The sequence below is a fragment of the Melitaea cinxia genome, chromosome 20, assembly GCF_905220565.1.
Source record: "Melitaea cinxia chromosome 20, ilMelCinx1.1, whole genome shotgun sequence".
Taxonomy (NCBI): domain Eukaryota; kingdom Metazoa; phylum Arthropoda; class Insecta; order Lepidoptera; family Nymphalidae; genus Melitaea; species Melitaea cinxia.
Genome location: NC_059413.1, coordinates 13,168,900 through 13,188,035, shown reverse-complemented (window position 1 = coordinate 13,188,035; position 19,136 = coordinate 13,168,900). Strand labels below are relative to the sequence as shown.

General features: G+C 39.1%; 1 protein-coding gene across 1 annotated transcript; it reads right to left on the bottom strand.

Annotated features, from left to right (window-relative positions):
* Positions 1-3,194: 3,194 nt before the first annotated feature.
* Positions 3,195-17,553, bottom strand: LOC123663291 (collagenase-like). The gene is made up of 7 exons (XM_045597980.1): positions 17,514-17,553; positions 17,235-17,394; positions 5,906-6,072; positions 5,361-5,462; positions 4,656-4,801; positions 3,821-3,929; positions 3,195-3,514 (listed from the first exon to the last, which is right to left on the bottom strand). Exons 1-7 carry the CDS (start codon positions 17,551-17,553, stop codon positions 3,300-3,302), a joined length of 939 nt encoding a protein of 312 aa, XP_045453936.1. The 3' UTR covers positions 3,195-3,299.
* Between the last annotated feature and the right edge of the window lie 1,583 nt (positions 17,554-19,136).

Below are 19,136 nucleotides of genomic sequence, written 5' to 3'. Positions count from 1 at the left end.
GGACAAAGATGAAATTTGGCAGGGAGGTAGATTATAGTTAGTAGACGTCCGCTAAGAACGGATTTTGCGATATTCCACCGCTAAGGGGCTTAATTGGGGTTGATAGTTTGTATGAAACATATAAGTTCGCCTGATATTATTTATACTGCTGCCTGAAAATAAAACTAAGAATGTGGTGTATAGAGAGGTTTTATAAAAACAACAATTAAATTATACTAAATTGTGCCTTTTAAAAAGTTACTCAGTGTGATAAGCATTTCAAGTAACTGAAATAAAACAATAATTTGCGTTAAACATCTTAATAGTAATGCATATCTTTATAACCACGCGGATGTAGTCGCGGGCAACAGTTAGTGTATTATAAAACAAAGTCTCCAAAAGAGTATGTGATAGATTCCCTCAAAATCTACTGAACGGATTTTCATGCGGTTTAAGAGGAAGGTTTACGTAAAGGCTAAGCCGATTTTGATGAGAGTTTCACTGGAAGTTTGCCGGGAAAACTTTGTGACACACTGATTTCAATGCGGGCGAAGCCGCGGGCACAGCTAGTTTATTATATATTTATAACGGGGAATGTAACGCGTTATCAGTAAACCGACGCGGGGCGCGCTTCTTGACCGACCGCCATCATGGTTTGAGGGATTATTTCGCGCGCGCGCCAAACGATTCGTATGTGTTGCTGTATGACGCTCTTTACCAACTTTTTGTGGTAAATATGTTAAAATACGACTACCGCTCTGGTGTAATGGTGCGTGTGGCATGTACGCGTGTTGCTGGAGCATTCAATTCCCACACGCAGTGGATCCTCATATTATTAGTATTTACAAAAATATTCATTTCCGGTCTATTTGTCAGTCCTTGTGGGTGCTATCATATACACCTGATAGCGATCATTAAATACTTATAGTAGAGAGTATAACCGCCAACCCGCAATTGAGCAGCGTGGTGAATTAAGCTCCGATCCTTCTCCTACATGGAGTAAGAAGCCTATTCCCGTGGAATATTACAGGTTGAATCGTATCGTAATCGTATGTTAATTTAATTTGATTTTCATGAAACCTAATAATTTCTCATAATAATGAAACCGCGAAACGAAAAACGAATCAAATCTTATTTTAGACGCCTGTAACTACATATTTTGTCCTTCGAGATTTATATCTAACTGTGACTTTAACAACGAAGGCAATCTATCGAAACATTTAACAAAAATAATCGATTTATACAAATCCTATATAAACACACCAACTCTAAACCTACCTCAACAAAAACCTACCTAAACTCTACAATTATTGAATCTAACTTTAAAACTATAAAACATACAGCAACTCAATCCTAGTAAACTATTAATCAGAAACAGCTCAACACAATGTTGAACCGCGAGGGGAGGTCAAATTAAATAAGGAATTTAACATTGATGGGAAAAAAGTTTAAGCTGACAACCCAGACACGCATGCGCGAAATGCAACCACTGCAATACGACGCCGTATGCCAGATTTCTGGTCCTATTTTTACATTTCATTGTAAGTATACGCTTGACACAAATTAAAAACGTGGTCATGCTTTACTATTTTATTCTTTTGTCGATTCTTTACTCGTTACTGGATTGTTAGGAGTTTTTACATTTTTTATTTTGTTCCATAGTTTCTAATTAATGTTCCGAGTCTTTTATACGGAATCAGAAAAACCTGTATGCTCAATCTAGCTATGTATATCTGTTCATTTTTTTTCTTTATTTAAGGAGTTTTAGTCCATAAGGACTACGTCACTCCATAGCAACATCACATATTTACATACAAGAAATTAATGAGGTCGTCATCGCATACCAATGTTTACTATCTTGTACAATAGTTTAGTCGGTTCTGAGAGGATAAGCCAAAATTGAATTACAACCTCCAAGTACTCATCTGTTCATATGTAATTAAAGATTTTATTATCATCTTATTTGCTAGTACAAGCTGTGTCAGGAGTTTATTACAACTACATTTGTTGAAGATAAGATTATTATGGCATCTTAAGATTTCAGGAGTATACTGATTGCTTTATTAATTTAAACCCAATAGTCTCTGAATCAACTTGTCCGATTTGAAAAAATATTTTTGAGATAATTGCCATAATTGTAAATAAATAAATGATTCACACTCAACGCCTCCGGGTATAATTTTTTTCTTTGTCAGGAGTCTGGAAATACAGACAATACACAAGCACAAACGCCAATGCCACGACAAAAGTCCATATGGCCAATAGAAATGTCTGTAGTGGGTCGAAACCACGACCGCCACCGCAACAGCCAGTACTGTAACCGCTACGCCAACCTTACATTGATAACAGGGTTTCAGTCAAAAAGTGGCCGCAAATACTTTTAATTAAAATGATTTTAATTAATTAAAAAAAATCATTTACCTCTTGATTAAATGAAATATTATGCACATAACTGGAGTGCATATAGGAAATTTGAAAAGCCATGGGTGCTGAAGCCCGCTCGGCCGCAACTACTCAGCAGCCAAGTATAGATAGTACAGATAATAATTTGTAGTATTTTAACTTTTATGGCGTATATAAAGTAATTACGCTTTTTTTTTTAATATATAATACGATATATCGCTGCCTGTGCGAAAATGACCACAAATAAGGGTTGCTAATAATTAAAAAATGTTAGGTATCAAAGATAAAGTGAGTAAGCTATCACGCAACACCACTCGTTAGATGAGGATGGTGAGTGCCAGTGCGTGTTTAAAAATTTAAATTATCAAAATCTGTAGATACAGTAAAAAGTAATTAGTTACCATACAAAACAAAATAAAGTCGAACTGAGAAAAAAATAGTAATAATATAAATCACGAAGAGAATCATGATAGCAAAATCAACTAATAATTTAAGTATTATATTAGATACATTCCAAACTTAGGTAATGAACCCAAAACATTCTCGTAACATTCGTTTTATATAACCAAACCAACCAACTTAAAATTTTTAAACAACTAAAATTAATCCTATAATAATTGTAAAAATAATTTATACACAATTAATAATTATAAGTAATTAGATTAGATTAGAGATTAGATTTATTAGATTAGATTTAGATTTCTCTGACTTTTTGTAAGCACAATTATTGTAGAACGTGTATATATTCCTGTGGGACTCTATAAATGAGTGTTAAAAATAAATAATGTATTTATTCGAAATAAAAAACCATGTAAGTAAGGTTTAAATTTTATTACATAATGACACTAATCGTCTTGTCTTTTTACGTTCCGCCGAGTGACAATTTTAAACGTTCTTGTCACTAATTCTAAACTGATCTAATAATAATATACAGGGGCCAACTCTTTTATTTTCACTATATCCGTCTCATCTCCTTCATCTTCTCCTTCACTTTCTCCTTCGCTTTCAGGAGAAGCAGTTGTGGGTACTTCAGGAGCAATAGTAGTGCTGGGCCTTGCATTGGGATCCCAGTCTAAATTGATACCAGTGACTTCAGTGATCCAATCGTGATAGTGACCAGGACGGACGAAACCTAGACAGACCAGTGGATTATTTGAAATAATTTTCCTTAGTCCGTATTGTATGTAATTTTTTTATTTTATTTATCAAATTAAGATAGAATTATTAGCTAAGCTCCCGAGACAGCTAGTATGATGAAGATATGATGAGATGATGAAGACTCTCGAAATGATGTAGGTTGTGTATTAATCTTTAGTATTTATAAATTAAATTTATTTTTTGTTCCTGCCTACGAGTTGCTATACGAGTACTAATTTTTATCTAAGCTTTGCTTACTTTTAATTAAATAATAACTAGAATTCATATAATTATGTTTTACCTGCTGGGCTTTCAGTATTGCAGCCAGTGCCGAAGAGGAAGGATGAGATACCGACTTGGGAGAGGACACCGTCAACATCTTCAACTACAAGAGGACCGCCACTGTCACCCTGTAAATGGTTAAGCAGTATATATATTATAAAGTTATCGTCTCTTGCCCCTCGAGTGATCTATTGCTTGCCTAAAGCAGCTGTGGAGTAGAACAAACGGAATATTTTGTGTAGTTTTTTTCTCTAGTGTTGTCCTAAAGTGAACAGTTCCAGTTGGATAACGCTTTGTTTTCAATCACGATGTGCAATCGTTGACAATACAGATCTTCATTAATGATGTGCCCAGATCTTAGAATATTTAATGCGCTACACCAACGTTCACGAGATGGTTAGCAGTATTTTTTTTACCAGGGACAGTACCTTAGTGGGTACTAACTAGTAACTAATAAGTGTATATACTATATAAATTTTCAGTTAACCTATTTTTTCCAAAAGACTATAGATGATAATTTTAACTTCGAAATGGTTGGTATGATGATTGTGGTGTAATTAAAATACAGTAAATTTTGTGTGTTAATTTTTTGGGCTAACGGAGCTAACTTCATTTTTTTTTTAATTTTCGTATATATTAGACCTGTCACAGTGCCAAACAATTAAAAGTTAATCAAACTAAAATATCGCCACTGGTAAACTTTTTTATCAAACAATGGCTGACATACTTACCACCATAATTATCAATAACTATCTGCGGTTTTGTAACGAGGTTTAACGAAATTTGTGTTTACATATTTATAATCTGAAACCACAAACACTTTATACTGAAAAGGTGGTAAACTAACAACTTACCTGGCAAATAGACTGAGTAATGACATTGTAACCGCTTGCACAAATGGTGGAGTCAACAATGATGTTGCTTTGCCCATATGATTGCCAACAGAAGTGGTTGGAGACTCCTCTAAGATATACCCAGTTAAGAATAGTGGGGGAGGGACCTGTAAGTATTTATTTATTTATTTATTAAGTACATAATAATTGTATTTAACTAGGAAAAAAATACATGTTCTTGGAAAAGTTTTAACTATTTTTGAAGTAAAACTTCTATCGCACGCTTGACTTGGGTCAGTAAGCTGGCGAATGCGTGCCGAGAACGTTACGAAAAGTTTGATCGGGTGAGGCGTACGGAGCAAGAGAGAGAGGTGCGAGCACACATTTTTTTCTGTCCTTCTCTCATAGCCAGTTTACGTTTCGTATATCTAAGACACAGTGCAGGTTTATTGTGTAGACCTATTGCTAAATAAGTTCAAGAGTTCTCGCATCTAGAGACCACATGCAAGATTTGGACATAGACAACAGTGAAACAGATTGCACAAAAAAAATTAAATAATAATTACTAACGTGGTTTCATGTAAAATTCGCTTTGTTTTTGACTTAAGCTGCTTACAATTTATTATTTACTACAACATTATAAGAAAAAAAAACTATTTACACAAATAAAATATATACATTTAAAACAGTAACATGAAAAAAATATGAATATATTTGTTTTCCCACCGTCAGTCCACAGTCTGCCCCATCCACTGGCCATGAGCCTCACACCATCGTAGTTCTTGTTCCTATCGACAGACGATTGCAGCCTGATTGGTTGGATGTAAGCTAGAAAAAATAAATTTTGCTTAAACTATCAGAACTAAACAAATACTTACACGTTTTTAACCGACTTCAAAAATGGAGGAGGTTCTTAGTTCTTATATATTTTTTACGTGTGTACCTCATAACTTTCTACCGAGTGTACCGATTTTGATTATTATTTTTTTTTAATTCGAAAGCTGGTTCGTATCATTTAAATTTCAGTGATATTTGAGGCATAGTTTTTTAGTTATGCCTAATACTACTAGTGTATTGTATTATATAGGTACTTGTCAATTTAATTTGAAGTCCTTTTTTTGTTTCAGAACAAACTAAAATAAGAACAGCTAATAAATAGTTACAGTTAGTGTAAGTCTTTCCAGCTGTTTCTGTCTAAAGTATTGAAACTAAACGAATATTATCTTTATTCTGAAACTTAAAATTAAATAATTCGAGCAAAGTGAACTCACGAGTGTACTCGACGAATCTGTTGAACTTAATAACGCTAATATCATGGGGCTGAACAAATGGCATAGTTCCGACGTACAGAGGATGGTTATAGTACTCCGTAGTCTCGAAGAAAAGCCTGGGGCGTGAAAGCGATACACCGCCAGCGCGAATGAGAATGTTGTGTCGGCTGAAAGGATCATTTGCAAATTAACACTTTCACGGACACTGAGTACTGATTAGAATACCCAATTTCGCACTAAAATTTTTCATACAATTTATCACCACGTATATAGACTTTGTGCCACATAGCGACATATTCGATGTACATGGGTGGCAGTACGTCTTTGTACGTGCCACGATATAGCCGTAGTGTCGCGTCGTGATCGAATCTATGATATTCGTAATGACAGTACGCCTATGTACGTACCACGAAATAGCCGTACTGTCACGCCGTGATCACAGTTGTGGTATTCGTAATGACAGTACGCCTATGTACGTACCACGAAATAGGCGTACTGTCACGCCGTGATCACAGTTGTGGTATTCGTAATGACAGTACGCCTATGTACGTACCACGAAATAGGCGTACTGTCGCATATGAATTAAAATTACACTCTTGTTAGGGCAGCACGTCAGTTAACGATTGAGCAGTAGACATACATTCATAATAATTATAGCCTGTAAGTTAGTAAAAAATAAATGAAACCAGAATAAAGAAAATCAAATATCTATAATCTTAAAATCACAAAAAGTTCGTAATATAGAACTCAAAAACATAACATTTGTAATCATAAATTTCTTTATTTTTAAAACAAATAAACTCTGTCTTCCATTTTTTACAAAAATATATATAGTTAACAATAAGTCTTGACTCTCTAATTAATATCAACAGTCTTGTTATTTATTATGAACTAAATCAAATTATGGCATTGCGTATTCAGCTAATAGAATATTGTTAAGCATTTAGTATCACATTGCACCTATATAATATCTTAAAAGTAATAAAATGACTAAATTTTTTATGAACATCGTAGGAACATGGTTTCACTTTAATTTAGAAAAAAAATAGTAGTTATAAATTTAAAAAAGATTAGAAAATATAGGATCTCAGTAATTATAAATTCAAAAAATCTCTCTTATCAATTAAAATTACATATCCTTATGCCAATCTTCAAAACATGATGGACAAAGCGCTGGAGACTTGTAACACCCCTTACAAAAGTAGCTTGTATCACGTCGCACTTTATTCTTCGAACATTGTTTACACGATAAAAATGCGTATTTCTTCTTTGAATTTGTGGAAGGAGTCATGCGAGTCGGCCAGTGTCCATGGTTTGCTGGCTGAGACGATTCTTTCTGTGTATTGTGTTGTTCAGGCTCTGACGTGAGTTGAAGTGCATGCCGCCTGCTATCATTTTTATTACTGTTTCGAATCAAATCTTTCCCTTTTTCTTCTTTCAGGCCAATCAATTTCTTTATCAACTCATCTCTATATGTTATATACTCATATTTGTTGTCTTTTTTCACATACTTCTTATAAATGTAATAAGAATTCCAAACTGCAGTGTCTACTATATGAAATAAAACCTTTTTATACCATCTTATCGTTTTCCTTGGTGACGAATAGTAATTGATCATCTGATCTGATCGATCCACTCCAGACATATATTTGTTATATTTATCAACTTCTTTAGGTTTCATTTTCTTTTTGCCGAATCGGTTTGTAACTTCAATAAGCGCTGGATGGTCCATAGTAGTCACCATATACACTTCTCGCTTGTCTTTCCACGCACTTACGTAGACTTTGCCCTTCCTTGCCCACACATGCTGTCCTTTTTTTAGTTTCTTTTGTACAACGAATTTAGGGTTATCTTTTCTTGTCTTTCGCAATGTGCCGTTCGTATGTGTTTTTAAATCAAGTAATTTTTGAGACAGGGTCACTGAATTATAATAACTGTCCATGTATAGATTATGCCCTTTAAGTAGGTATGGACGCATTAAACGAAGAACCAACCTATCAGTTTTTCTTTCATTGCCTTCAACGACTTCTCCTCCACTATACATTTTAATATTTAGAACATAACCTTCCGCTGTCGTTAATATGTAAAATTTTATGCCATATCTAGCTTTTTTTGATTTAATATAATGGCGAAATATCAAACGACCCCTATATAGTAACAAAGACTCATCCAGAGACAGATCTTGACCTGGGTTGAACATATAACGAAAATTTTGAGTCATTGTGTTTATAAACCCTTCAATTTTTGACGACCCCTTCGCACCCAAATCAGCAACATATAGACATCGCAAAATTTGTTCATATCTTCTACAAGACATTGTATAGTGAAAGACTGGGTGGTAATATAAAGGATCGTCATATGTGAAAAGTTTCCTTTGTTGGGGTACACGAATATGACCATTTAATAAAGTGAGACCTAAAAATTTTTTCATCTCATCCGGATTCGTTGCTCGAAATACAGAATTGCGTGCATAGCGTGTATGTGGCCGATTGGCATTAGTAAGTGCTGCTCCATAAGCATTTGTTCGTTCAACCATATAATCTATCATATCTGCAGTAAAAAGTTGATTGAATACGTATTCACATGTGGAATTATCATCAATCTCAAATGTCGGACCCACTGCCGTGGATCTAAATTCGTAAGGAGTAATATTGGTGACGGTTTCTTCCCAAGCTATATCCATTGGTTGGGGAGATCCACCTCGTGCTGGGTTTCTCTGCCAACTTGGGCCAGCCCCACTAGAAGGTCTTTCGTATTGCGTGCCATTTTCTTCCTGTTGGTCAGGAGGTGCTTCCATCTGTTTGTTCCTAATGCTAGTTTCTACATTGTCTTGTATAAAAGCCTGAGATGGTATTTGTATCTGCTGTTCTAAGTGAACATCACTTGCTTGTTCTCCACTTTCAAATGTCTGTTCGTCAACTTCTGTTGTACTCACGGTAGTTGGATTATTTTCAGCGTTTTTTCTGGGTTTGACAAAAATATCACAATAACCTTCAGATTCATCGTCATCCGCTGATCCAATTATTTCACCCTGCTCCCTCTCCTCGCTATTATCCGTCTCATCATTAGCAGAACTATGGTCACTCTCGGATCCAATGCCTGGACGATGTCTTCGTCTTTCGCGAATATCAAATATGATACAAGAGTCACTGCTGCTACTCGAACTATTCCCAGTGGGTTCATAATTTTGATCTGACCCATATTCCCCATCTTCGTCAGAAAATGGATCGTGTTCACTATCGCTTCTAAACAGCAATGTCTTATTTTTCTTTGAAGCCATCTACAAATAAATGAAACAGAAAAAAATAAGACAAACAACAAAAGGACAACAATAATTACACACATACATGCACAAGCTTGCACCTGTATCCTCCGAAAGAGTAAGCATAGGTGTATTACACGCTCACATTTTGCCAGCGTATTTAGACTCAACGTAATGGGGGCTGAGTCCCTTTGATTGCATTTCGCTTGGTTTTGATTAAAAAGTAAATACTTAGTTCTTGTTGTTAGTTCTTTTACATTGAATTTTTTACTTAGTCTAAACAGTGGGCGTTTCAACGAATAACCAGAAATAAAATAAGTTCACTTCATTTGAAATAAACGTACAATGATTACATATCTACAACATAAAACGTGGGCCATTTTATTCAGTCTAAGTTTAGTTTTTTCGTAAGTATTTGACTAACAAATCATGTGCCAAAACAATAATTGAAAATAAAAATACAACTCAACTAACTTTATCTACATAAATATCACATTACGAAATATATTACTTACCACTGAAAACTCGTAAATTCAACCGACGCACCGAGAACACATGCACACGAGAGAACCTTCCTTGTGACACTACGCGATTGGCTCGCCCGCCACACAAAGAAATCGTAACGTCAACTGCCGTTGTGCCGCTGCCCGCGTTCTATGGTATATTATGTAGGTAGGTGTAACGTCACCTATGTTGTGTACTTATAATATTCTGATGTGACAGTACAAGCTTGAAAGTGTTTGTGTTATGACAGTAGGAACATATTTTAATATACCTGCATCGGAAAAAAGGCGCCTATCTACGTGGTGGCAAAGAATTGAAAAAAGAAATGAACGTAAATAGGCGTTGTGTCGAATTACGTATTCACTAAATCACGCAAATAGACGTACTGTCCATGAAAGTGTTAAACTCAGGGTAACTATGTATTTACTTAGTTCTTCTTGCGAATTGTAAATTTTTAAAAATACAATCTTTTTAAAAATGATATATATAAATTGTAAATCTTCTTCTTCTATTTTTATAACATCGTTGATTCATTCACTCATCACGAAATCTCAAAAACCGCTGGATGCTTAAAAATGAAGTTTGGCAGACAGGTAGTTTACAGTTAGTAGACGTCCGCTAAGAACGGATTTCACGATATGGCCGGATTAAAGGAATCTAAGGGCTCTCACAAGTTTGATGTGAATGTGATGAAAGTCCTTCATGTTTTGTGCTACTAAAAAATATATATTTATATAGATAAAAAAAAATTAAATTACGTATGTTACGTGTTAGGGTTCGAATGATTTGGAGAGAAAGACCTGCTGACTCTTTTCAAGACTTTATTCACAAGCACTAGGTCCAACACAAAGCACTAGGTTCAAACACTAAGCACTAACAATGTCCCAAGTCGTAGCCAATGTCGTAGGTTTCACTGGTACCACTCTTGATCACTAGTTTTCACTCTCGAAGTCGTCTCGAAGATCGCTCAAACTGAACTGTACTCGTTCGCCTCGCTACGGCTATTTATATCGGCCGAGACGAGGCCCAGACCATTCCGGAAAGTTCGCGCATGTACCCGGTTTTCGAGACTATACTTCTATATAGTTCCACAGTTGCTCCTCTAACGCCATCTAGTATTGAGTAGAGAGTTTTATGCGGTCTCTGTCTTTGCGTGGTTTCAATGGTTGCCGCTAGATGGCGCTAGTTTCTTTGTGTCTCCTTAACACTACTCCCCTCTTAGAGGTGCTCGTCCCGAGCATCGTTGTTACTGCCATGGTAACGCGCCAGACGGTCTATGTGTACCACTTTGAATGTCCCTCTTGGTTGCTTTTGAATCCTGTAAGTCACATCATTCAGTCGGGTAACCACTTTGTATGGACCGTCCCACTTGGTCTGCAACTTTGGCGATTTCCCTTTCCGGCGGGTTGGGTTATGCAGCCACACCAGTGACCCTTCCTTGAAGCCACTCGTGTTCGATTTCCGGTCGTATCGGGTTTTCATGTTCTCACTTGACTGTAAACCATTTTCCCGAACCAAGGCGTGTATATAGCGCATTTTTTCCCTTAAATCGCTGACATAGTCTTGTACGGTATTTGGTTCCTCCGGTGACCCTCCAGTCAATAGGTCTACTGGTATTCGTAATTCTCTACCGTAATTGACATACGCCGGGGTAGCTTTTATGCTCTCATGCTCGGCGGTTCGGTACGACAGAAGGAAGAGCGGTATATACTTGTCCCAATCTTTTTGTTTGTCGTCTACCAATTTCGCTAAATGCCTCTCAAGGGTCTGGTTAAATCTCTCAACCATTCCATCAGACTGTGGACGGTACGCGGTGGTCCTCGTCTTATGCATACCCAAAATTCTGCACACTTCCTGGAATACTTGCGATTCGAAGTTCCTGCCCTGATCAGAATGGATTTCTAGAGGCACACCAAAGCGACATATCACTTCTTCGACTAACTTAGAAGCGACTGTTGTAGCTTCTTGGTTTGGTATGGCGAACACTTCGGGCCATTTGGTGAAGTAGTCCATGACGACCATAAAATACTTGTTTCCTGATTCCGTTACAGGAAATGGCCCCGCTACGTCAACTGCAATTCGTTCCCACGGTGCACCGACGTTATACAACCGCAGGTTCCCACGGCTCCTGGTCTGAGGTCCTTTTACAGCAGCGCATGTAGTACATTTGCGGCACCAATCCTGTACATCATCTCGACAATGCAACCAGTAGAATCGTTCTCGCACTTTTATTAACGTCCTCTTGACACCTAGATGACCTCCTGATACGCCATCATGTATTTCGCGGAGAACATCTGGTACTCTCTTTCTTGGGACAATTATCTGAAGGTGGAACTCTCTGCCGTTAGTCTTCTCCCATTTCCGGTAGAGTATTCCGTTTTGAAGTATCAGACTGTCCCATTGAGCCCAGTACGCCTTAGTGACAGCGCCAGTGGGTGCAACCTCACTCCAGATAGGTTTTACGTCACCCCGTTTCTTCCATGTGATGATGTGCCGAAGGTCGTCATCTCTTTCTTGAGCCTCCCTCATAGCATCACTCTCCCAGATACCCAAAGGACTTGTTCTTGTTAGCTTTAATGTTACTTCATTAGATTCTTGCTTAACACAATGTTTGCAGTCTTCCGAACACGGCCTTCGTGAGAGTGCATCGGCATTCCCATGCATCTTTCCGCTGCGGTGTTCCACCTTGAAGTCGTACTCCTGAAGCTGCTCAATCCATCGAGCTACTTGACCTTCTGGGTTCTTGAATTGCAGTAGCCACTTCAAGGCTGCGTGATCAGTTCGCAGTAAAAACTGTCTGCCGATGAGATACTTGTTGAAATGTTGTAGCGTCTTTACAACAGCCAAGAGTTCTCTTCTTGTCACACAGTAGTTTCTCTCTGGCTTGGATAAAGATTTGCTGAAGTATGCAATAACTACTTCCCTTTCACCCTGTTTTTGAGATAATACCCCTCCAATGGCCGTGTTGCTTGCATCCGTGTCGACTATAAATCGACCTTCGGTTTGTGGATATCCCAGGATTGGTGTTTCACACAGATGTTTTTTTAGTTTCTGAAAAGAATCTTCACAAGTCCCATCCCAACTAAATTGTCGTTTATCTTCTGTCAGCCGATGTAATGGCTTGGCTATCTCTGAGAATCCCTTAACAAAACGCCTGTAGTATGAGCACAGTCCGAGGAATGCCCGCACTTCGGTTTTGTCCTTAGGGGTAGGCCATTTTTGGACTGCTTCCAGTTTCTCCGGGTCTGTCTGGATTCCATCACTGGAGATAACATGGCCGAGATAGCTGACCTTATTCCTGAATAAACGACACTTTTTCGGGTTCAACTTTAATTTGGCCCCCTCTATTTTAGCGAAAACTCGCTCCAAGTTTTGCAAATGGTCCTCGAAGTCACGGCCGACAATGATGACGTCATCTAAGTAGACTAAGCAAGCCTCTCCAACTAAGCCTGCCAGTACACACTCCATGAGTCGCTCGAATGTGGCAGGTGCATTGCACAATCCGAAGGGCATGACTTTAAATTGCCATAAACCTTTACCGGTCGAGAAAGCTGTCTTCTCCTTATCTTTTGGATGAATTTCCACCTGCCAGTATCCAGATTTTAGATCTAGGGTTGAGAACCATTTCATGCCACTCAAGGTATCCAAAGTGTCGTCAATTCGAGGTAACGGGTAGCTGTCTTTCTTAGAGACATCATTGAGACGCCTATAGTCCACACAAAATCTCGTGCTACCATCTTTCTTTTTCACTAATACAACAGGTGAGCACCACGGGCTTGCAGACGGTTCAATAATCTTATTCCTTCTCATGTCCTCCAAAAGGCCTTCAACTTCTTTTTCCTTTGCGATTGGTATCCGTCTTGCTCGTTGACGAATTGGTCTCTCGCTTCCGGTATCTATCCTGTGCTGGACCACCGACGTTCTTCCAAGGTCCCCTTCGTGACTGGAGAAGATATTCGCGTAGCGCTGTAAAAACTTCTTGGCTTTCATGCTCTGCGAATAAGTAAGATTACTCTTGCAGTCATCGAGTAGCTCAGTCACTAATTCGTAGTTGTTGCTCTTCGCCAAGTCTGCGCCTGTCATCGAACTACACTTTTTCATCCAGACAACTTCTTCACATTTTCCAATGACGTCACCTTTGTTCAAGCAGATCTCGCGATCATCAAGGTTCAAAACCTTGACCACAGCGTTACTGCTTCCGCTAACAAGGGTTCTCGCCGTCATCAGTTTTTGCGCCGATGTCTTGGTAGGTGTGTCTTCGATCAACACGCATCTGTTTGACTTTTTCTTTCCAGTTGTCGGTAGTTTCACTAACACCCGAGCTTCCGCTCTTCCAGGTATAATGACTTTCTTTACACATGCAACCTTCCCGCAAGCACCACCAAGAATGAAGATTTCTTCTTCACCACACTTGAAAACTCCGTCAGTGACATTAATTCTGCAGTTGTGTTTCTTCATAAAATCCAAACCCAAGATGCAATCATCCATAATCTCAGCCACGATAACGTTATGAGAGTATGAGGACCCCCCTACATACATCGTAACTGACATTTCTCCCAGGACGGGTATTGGCTGACCGGAGGCCGTAAGAAGCCGACAGTTAATTCTCCTCTTGTGTCCCCTTGCGGCTTTTACCAGCTTTGGGTTCACTATTGTTCTAGAGGCTCCTGTGTCTAGAGTCATTTTGCAATCCGTCCCGTTAATAGTCCCCTGAATCGCGAGACTATTCCCGCTGCACGCCTGCGAGATAACAGTTATTGGGGCTTCCTCCGCGTCAGCCAGTACTCGCCCCTTAGTCCTGGCTTTTATTCGTTTCCCTGCTCCCGAGCAGGGGACGAAGCCCCTTGTTTCTTCAGCTCCTCTATTTGTTCCTCGATCCTTTTCATCCTTGCTATCTGGGTCTCCTTCTGCGGGCAGTTGAGCTGAAGATGGCCCCTTTCGCCGCACTTGTAGCACATGACTCCATAGCTTTTCTTTGTAGGAGCCTTAACCTCCTTGACTTCCTCAGAGACCTCGCGGATCTTATAGGTCTGCCGTATGTCATGGCGAACAGCCTCGACCTCCAAAGCATGCGCCAATGCTTCCTTTAATGAGGTATGGTGACGAAGCCTCACTGCAGCTCTGACTTCCAGGTCTTTGATTCCGTCGACAAATGCTTGCACAATATTCGTGTCTACCATCTTGGTGTCTGCTCCTGGGTGTGCCTTCCTGACGAGTTTCTCAATTTCCAACGCCCATTGTTGTAGTCCTTCTCCTGAGCGTTGGACTCTGTCACGCAGTTGGGCACGGAACACGTGCTCCAGGTGTCGCTCCCCGTATCGGGATTCAAGTGCTTCCATCAAGTCTTGGAACCCGTTTCCTGTATGTGGCAGTGCTTCCAAAACCGACAAAGCTTGCCCTCTGAGCGCAACAGTAAGAGCGGTCAGGCATTGCTCTTCCGTCCATCCGTTGGCAGTAGCAACCGTCTGGAATTGTTGACGATAAGCGTTCCACGGAGTAGTACCGTCGTATGGAGGCACTTTCACTCTTGGTCCTTGCGCCACTCCGGTACTTCCACTAGACACCGCGGCTCCCGTGGTTTCAAGGCGCACTACTTTCTTCTGTAATTCAGTGAGGCCGGTTTTCACATTTTCAACATCCAATCCTAGCCCGGTAACTCGTTCTTCCACTACGTCGACATCTTTTCGAAGCTTAGTCACCGCGTCACTAACATCTTTTACAGCCCAAAGCGTTTTTTCTTGGAGCTCTTTTTGTTGCTCTTGTAATTCTTGCAAAGCACCACGAATTTCAGCCTTTTGTTGCTCTTGTGATTCTTGCAATTTTAAACTTGTTTGCTCTTGCGATTCTTGCAAAGCACGAATTTCAGCCCTTTGCAGCTCCATTAATTTAATTAAACTTCCTAATTGAAGAGCCACTTGAGAGTCTGTAGAAGTTACGGTGTCACTGGTGGGCGCGGTAAGGTGGACGGGTCCGGTGGGCGGGGCCTGATACAAAGTGGGCGGGGCCTGAACCCGAGTGGGCGGGGCCTGTGTCCGAGTGGGCGGGGCCTGACTCGGAGTGGGCGGGGCCTGAGCCCGGGTGGGCGGGGCCTGGTGGGCGTGGTTAGTGGGCGTGGCATGATAGGCGGGGTCAGTGGGCGGGGCTTGGTCCACGGTGGGCGGAGCTTGGTCCCCAGTAGGTGTGGCCTCCGCAGCTCGTTGCGCCCTTGTCCTGACGCCCTTGACGTCCTTAAAGTCTTCTCTCGGAGTCAATGGCATCTCCAAATCTCACTTCCGACACCAGTTGTTACGTGTTAGGGTTCGAATGATTTGGAGAGAAAGACCTGCTGACTCTTTTCAAGACTTTATTCACAAGCACTAGGTCCAACACAAAGCACTAGGTTCAAACACTAAGCACTAACAATGTCCCAAGTCGTAGCCAATGTCGTAGGTTTCACTGGTACCACTCTTGATCACTAGTTTTCACTCTCGAAGTCGTCTCGAAGATCGCTCAAACTGAACTGTAGTCGTTCGCCTCGCTACGGCTATTTATATCGGCCGAGACGAGGCCCAGACCATTCCGGAAAGTTCGCGCATGTACCCGGTTTTCGAGACTATACTTCTATATAGTTCCACAGTTGCTCCTCTAACGCCATCTAGTATTGAGTAGAGAGTTTTATGCGGTCTCTGTCTTTGCGTGGTTTCAATGGTTGCCGCTAGATGGCGCTAGTTTCTTTGTGTCTCCTTAACAGTATGTTCGGGGATAACTTTGTCGTTTATGAACAGATTTGATAATTCTTTTTTTTATTATCATCCAAACACAATAACCAGGATCCAATGAAAACTAGGATCTGATGATGGAATCCCAGAGAAATCGAGAGGAACTTTCGAAAATCGTAATGACGACTAGTGCGTTTGTTAATTTTTTTCGTCTACTTACGTTGTATTACTTGGCAAAGAGATAGGTCACAGTCAATAAACGCCCACTAAGAACGAAGGTTGCAACAGGGTCATATTAAGGAAGTCTAAAGGCTCTCAAAAGATTTTATAAAGTCCTAAATTTACTATGCCACAAACTTAAAATTTGACTCACAGGTCAAGGTAGTAAAAGTCCGCTAAGATCGAATTTTGTGGCAGGAGGAAGGTGGTCTAAGTGCTCGAGGAAGTTTGTATGAAATTCGTTCAGTTTTTGTGCTACAAACAACAGATTTTGAAAAACTATGCCTCTCGGGGGTGAAATAGTGGGTTGAAAGTTTAATCAAAAACTTCATTATTTTTGATGCTGGTAACGTATTATTTTAATTTTAGACTACTTATTAAAAATAAGTAAATATGTTTTTCAGATTTTGTAAAAATCTAACCTTAAATTTGTGATAGGGGGTGAAAATTGTATAAAAGTCCGTAATTTCTCGAGTTAGAAGCTTGAAACTGTTTCCTTAGGCTTTTGATCACAAACACATAAATATATATTTCAATATTTAACAATCGGGGGAAAATCACCTTACATCATAAACTATCTGATTTTTTTTCAAATTTCGTAAAAGATCTAAAAATGAAAATTTAAAAAGAAATCGATTGAACTTACTTGACAGTGCAGTGAGCAGCGGTCAAACCCCATTCGTTGTGAATGATGGTAGCTCCGCAGGTGAACACTGCACCAACGATTGTTACTATACGAAGAGAGAGCTGGTAAGGGATATCACCATCGTTTGCCTCCCAACCGGAGACGATTCGGTTGTCTCCATCTATGGACAAGAACCACATATTTTAATGGCTTGACGTTAGGTATTCCTACCCTATAAGAATATAAATATCCATAATAAATCTGCTATTTCAATGGTTTCCATTTTCAGTTCCCACTTACTATGTGCCAATTTAACAATGGCTATACCTTTGCTACTCATTTTTCGCAAAAAAAAAATTGTAGTCAAATCAATTAAAGTAAATTTCGCTTTTTATTCATACATGCGTGCACACAAACACACGCACACACACAAACATACATACACACCGTGCTTGTTCAGAAAATATTATCGCGAAAAATTTAGATATACACACTTTGTCCTTCTTCAGGGTAGACGAGCTGGGATGGCGTTGGCACAGCACCAACCTAAAAAAAATTCTTCGTTACATATGACATTTCTATTATATTTCTCTTTTGACACAGAAAGAGATAGATTCCCATCAAAATCTACATTCTAAACTGATAGTGAATGAGAAGACATTAAAAATACTCAAACAACCTATGTAAAAATGGCCCTTAAATTTGCAATAAATAAATACACAATACACGGAAATATAAATGATATAAAAAAAATAATGTCCCTCATAAAAAAGGTTGTATAAAATTTAATGTCTTTTTGAAACTCAATACATAATGAAGTGTTATAAACCGTCTTACATAATCAATTAGTACCTGGGTGACCGAGCTCAGCTCGGTATTTTTAGTAAATCGTGAAGGATTAGTAGAAGAGAGACTTAAAATGATTCGGTGCCGGTTTGGATGAAGTCTTTTTTAACCGACTTCAAAAAAGGAGGAGGTTACTCAATTCGGCCGAAGGAAACTCAATATATATATATATATATACATATATTAAAAATTATTAAAAATAATTTTTACATAATGGGTCACCGTCCAAGAAAACTTAAAGCGGGACTTGAGAAGCCATAAATCTATTTTTCCAGGAATTAATGGGAAAAGAAGAAATTTACTCTATCTTCAATCCAAGAATGAGAAAAGAGGAAACGTTGGGTTACAACTCATTAATTTGATGTTGGGCTCATTCATAAATTCATTCGTTTGACTTAGTGAATTGCAATCAATCAATTTTTTTACACGATGGAAACGGAAACGTAGTTTTACACGACACATTATGTAAGAATTTGTACTGTCAAGTTTTCTTTTTTATCTTCAAGGAGGCAAATAAAGCGTACAGCCGACGTGATGGTAAAGGGTTACAGCTCATCGCATGCACTGAACGCCTGCAACACGAAAAACATCGCAAACACATTGTGGACCCTATTGCTGACCCTCCGCAGGAGCTCTGGCCACCTTACTCAACACGTGAACATAACACTATTTTAAAGCAGTATTATTTGGCTTTGATCTTCTGTAATTCTGAGTGTTCCTCAGTCCGACATTTTGAGCAGGATATTTCCTACTGTACCCTAACTCAATGATAAGTATGGAAGTATAGAAAGTTAACTAAGACTGGGATAGACCTCGACCTTACAGAAGATCACAGACAAATACTGATTTCAAGCAATGCAATGTTCCTTTGGTGAGTAAGGTGACCAGAGCTCCTGGGGGATTAGAGATAGGGTTAGAAGTGCGCTTGCGATGCTTCTGGTATTGCAGGCATCTATAGGCTACGATATTGGCTTACCATCAGGTGAGCCGTATACCTGTTTGCCTACTTAGTTGTAATAAAAAGAAGAAATATATTTACCGATATGGCCAATAAACAAAGGAGTGCGCACCACGCCA

Coding starts and splice junctions, on each gene's coding strand:
- LOC123663291 (XM_045597980.1), bottom strand. CDS start 17,553: ATGAGTAGCAAAGGTATAGCCATTGTTAAATTGGCACATA. Junction 3,930..4,655: donor TTACTCAGTCTATTTGCCAG/GTAAGTTGTTAG, acceptor AACCATTTACAG/GGTGACAGTGGCGGTCCTCT. Junction 3,515..3,820: donor CAATACTGAAAGCCCAGCAG/GTAAAACATAAT, acceptor TGGTCTGTCTAG/GTTTCGTCCGTCCTGGTCAC.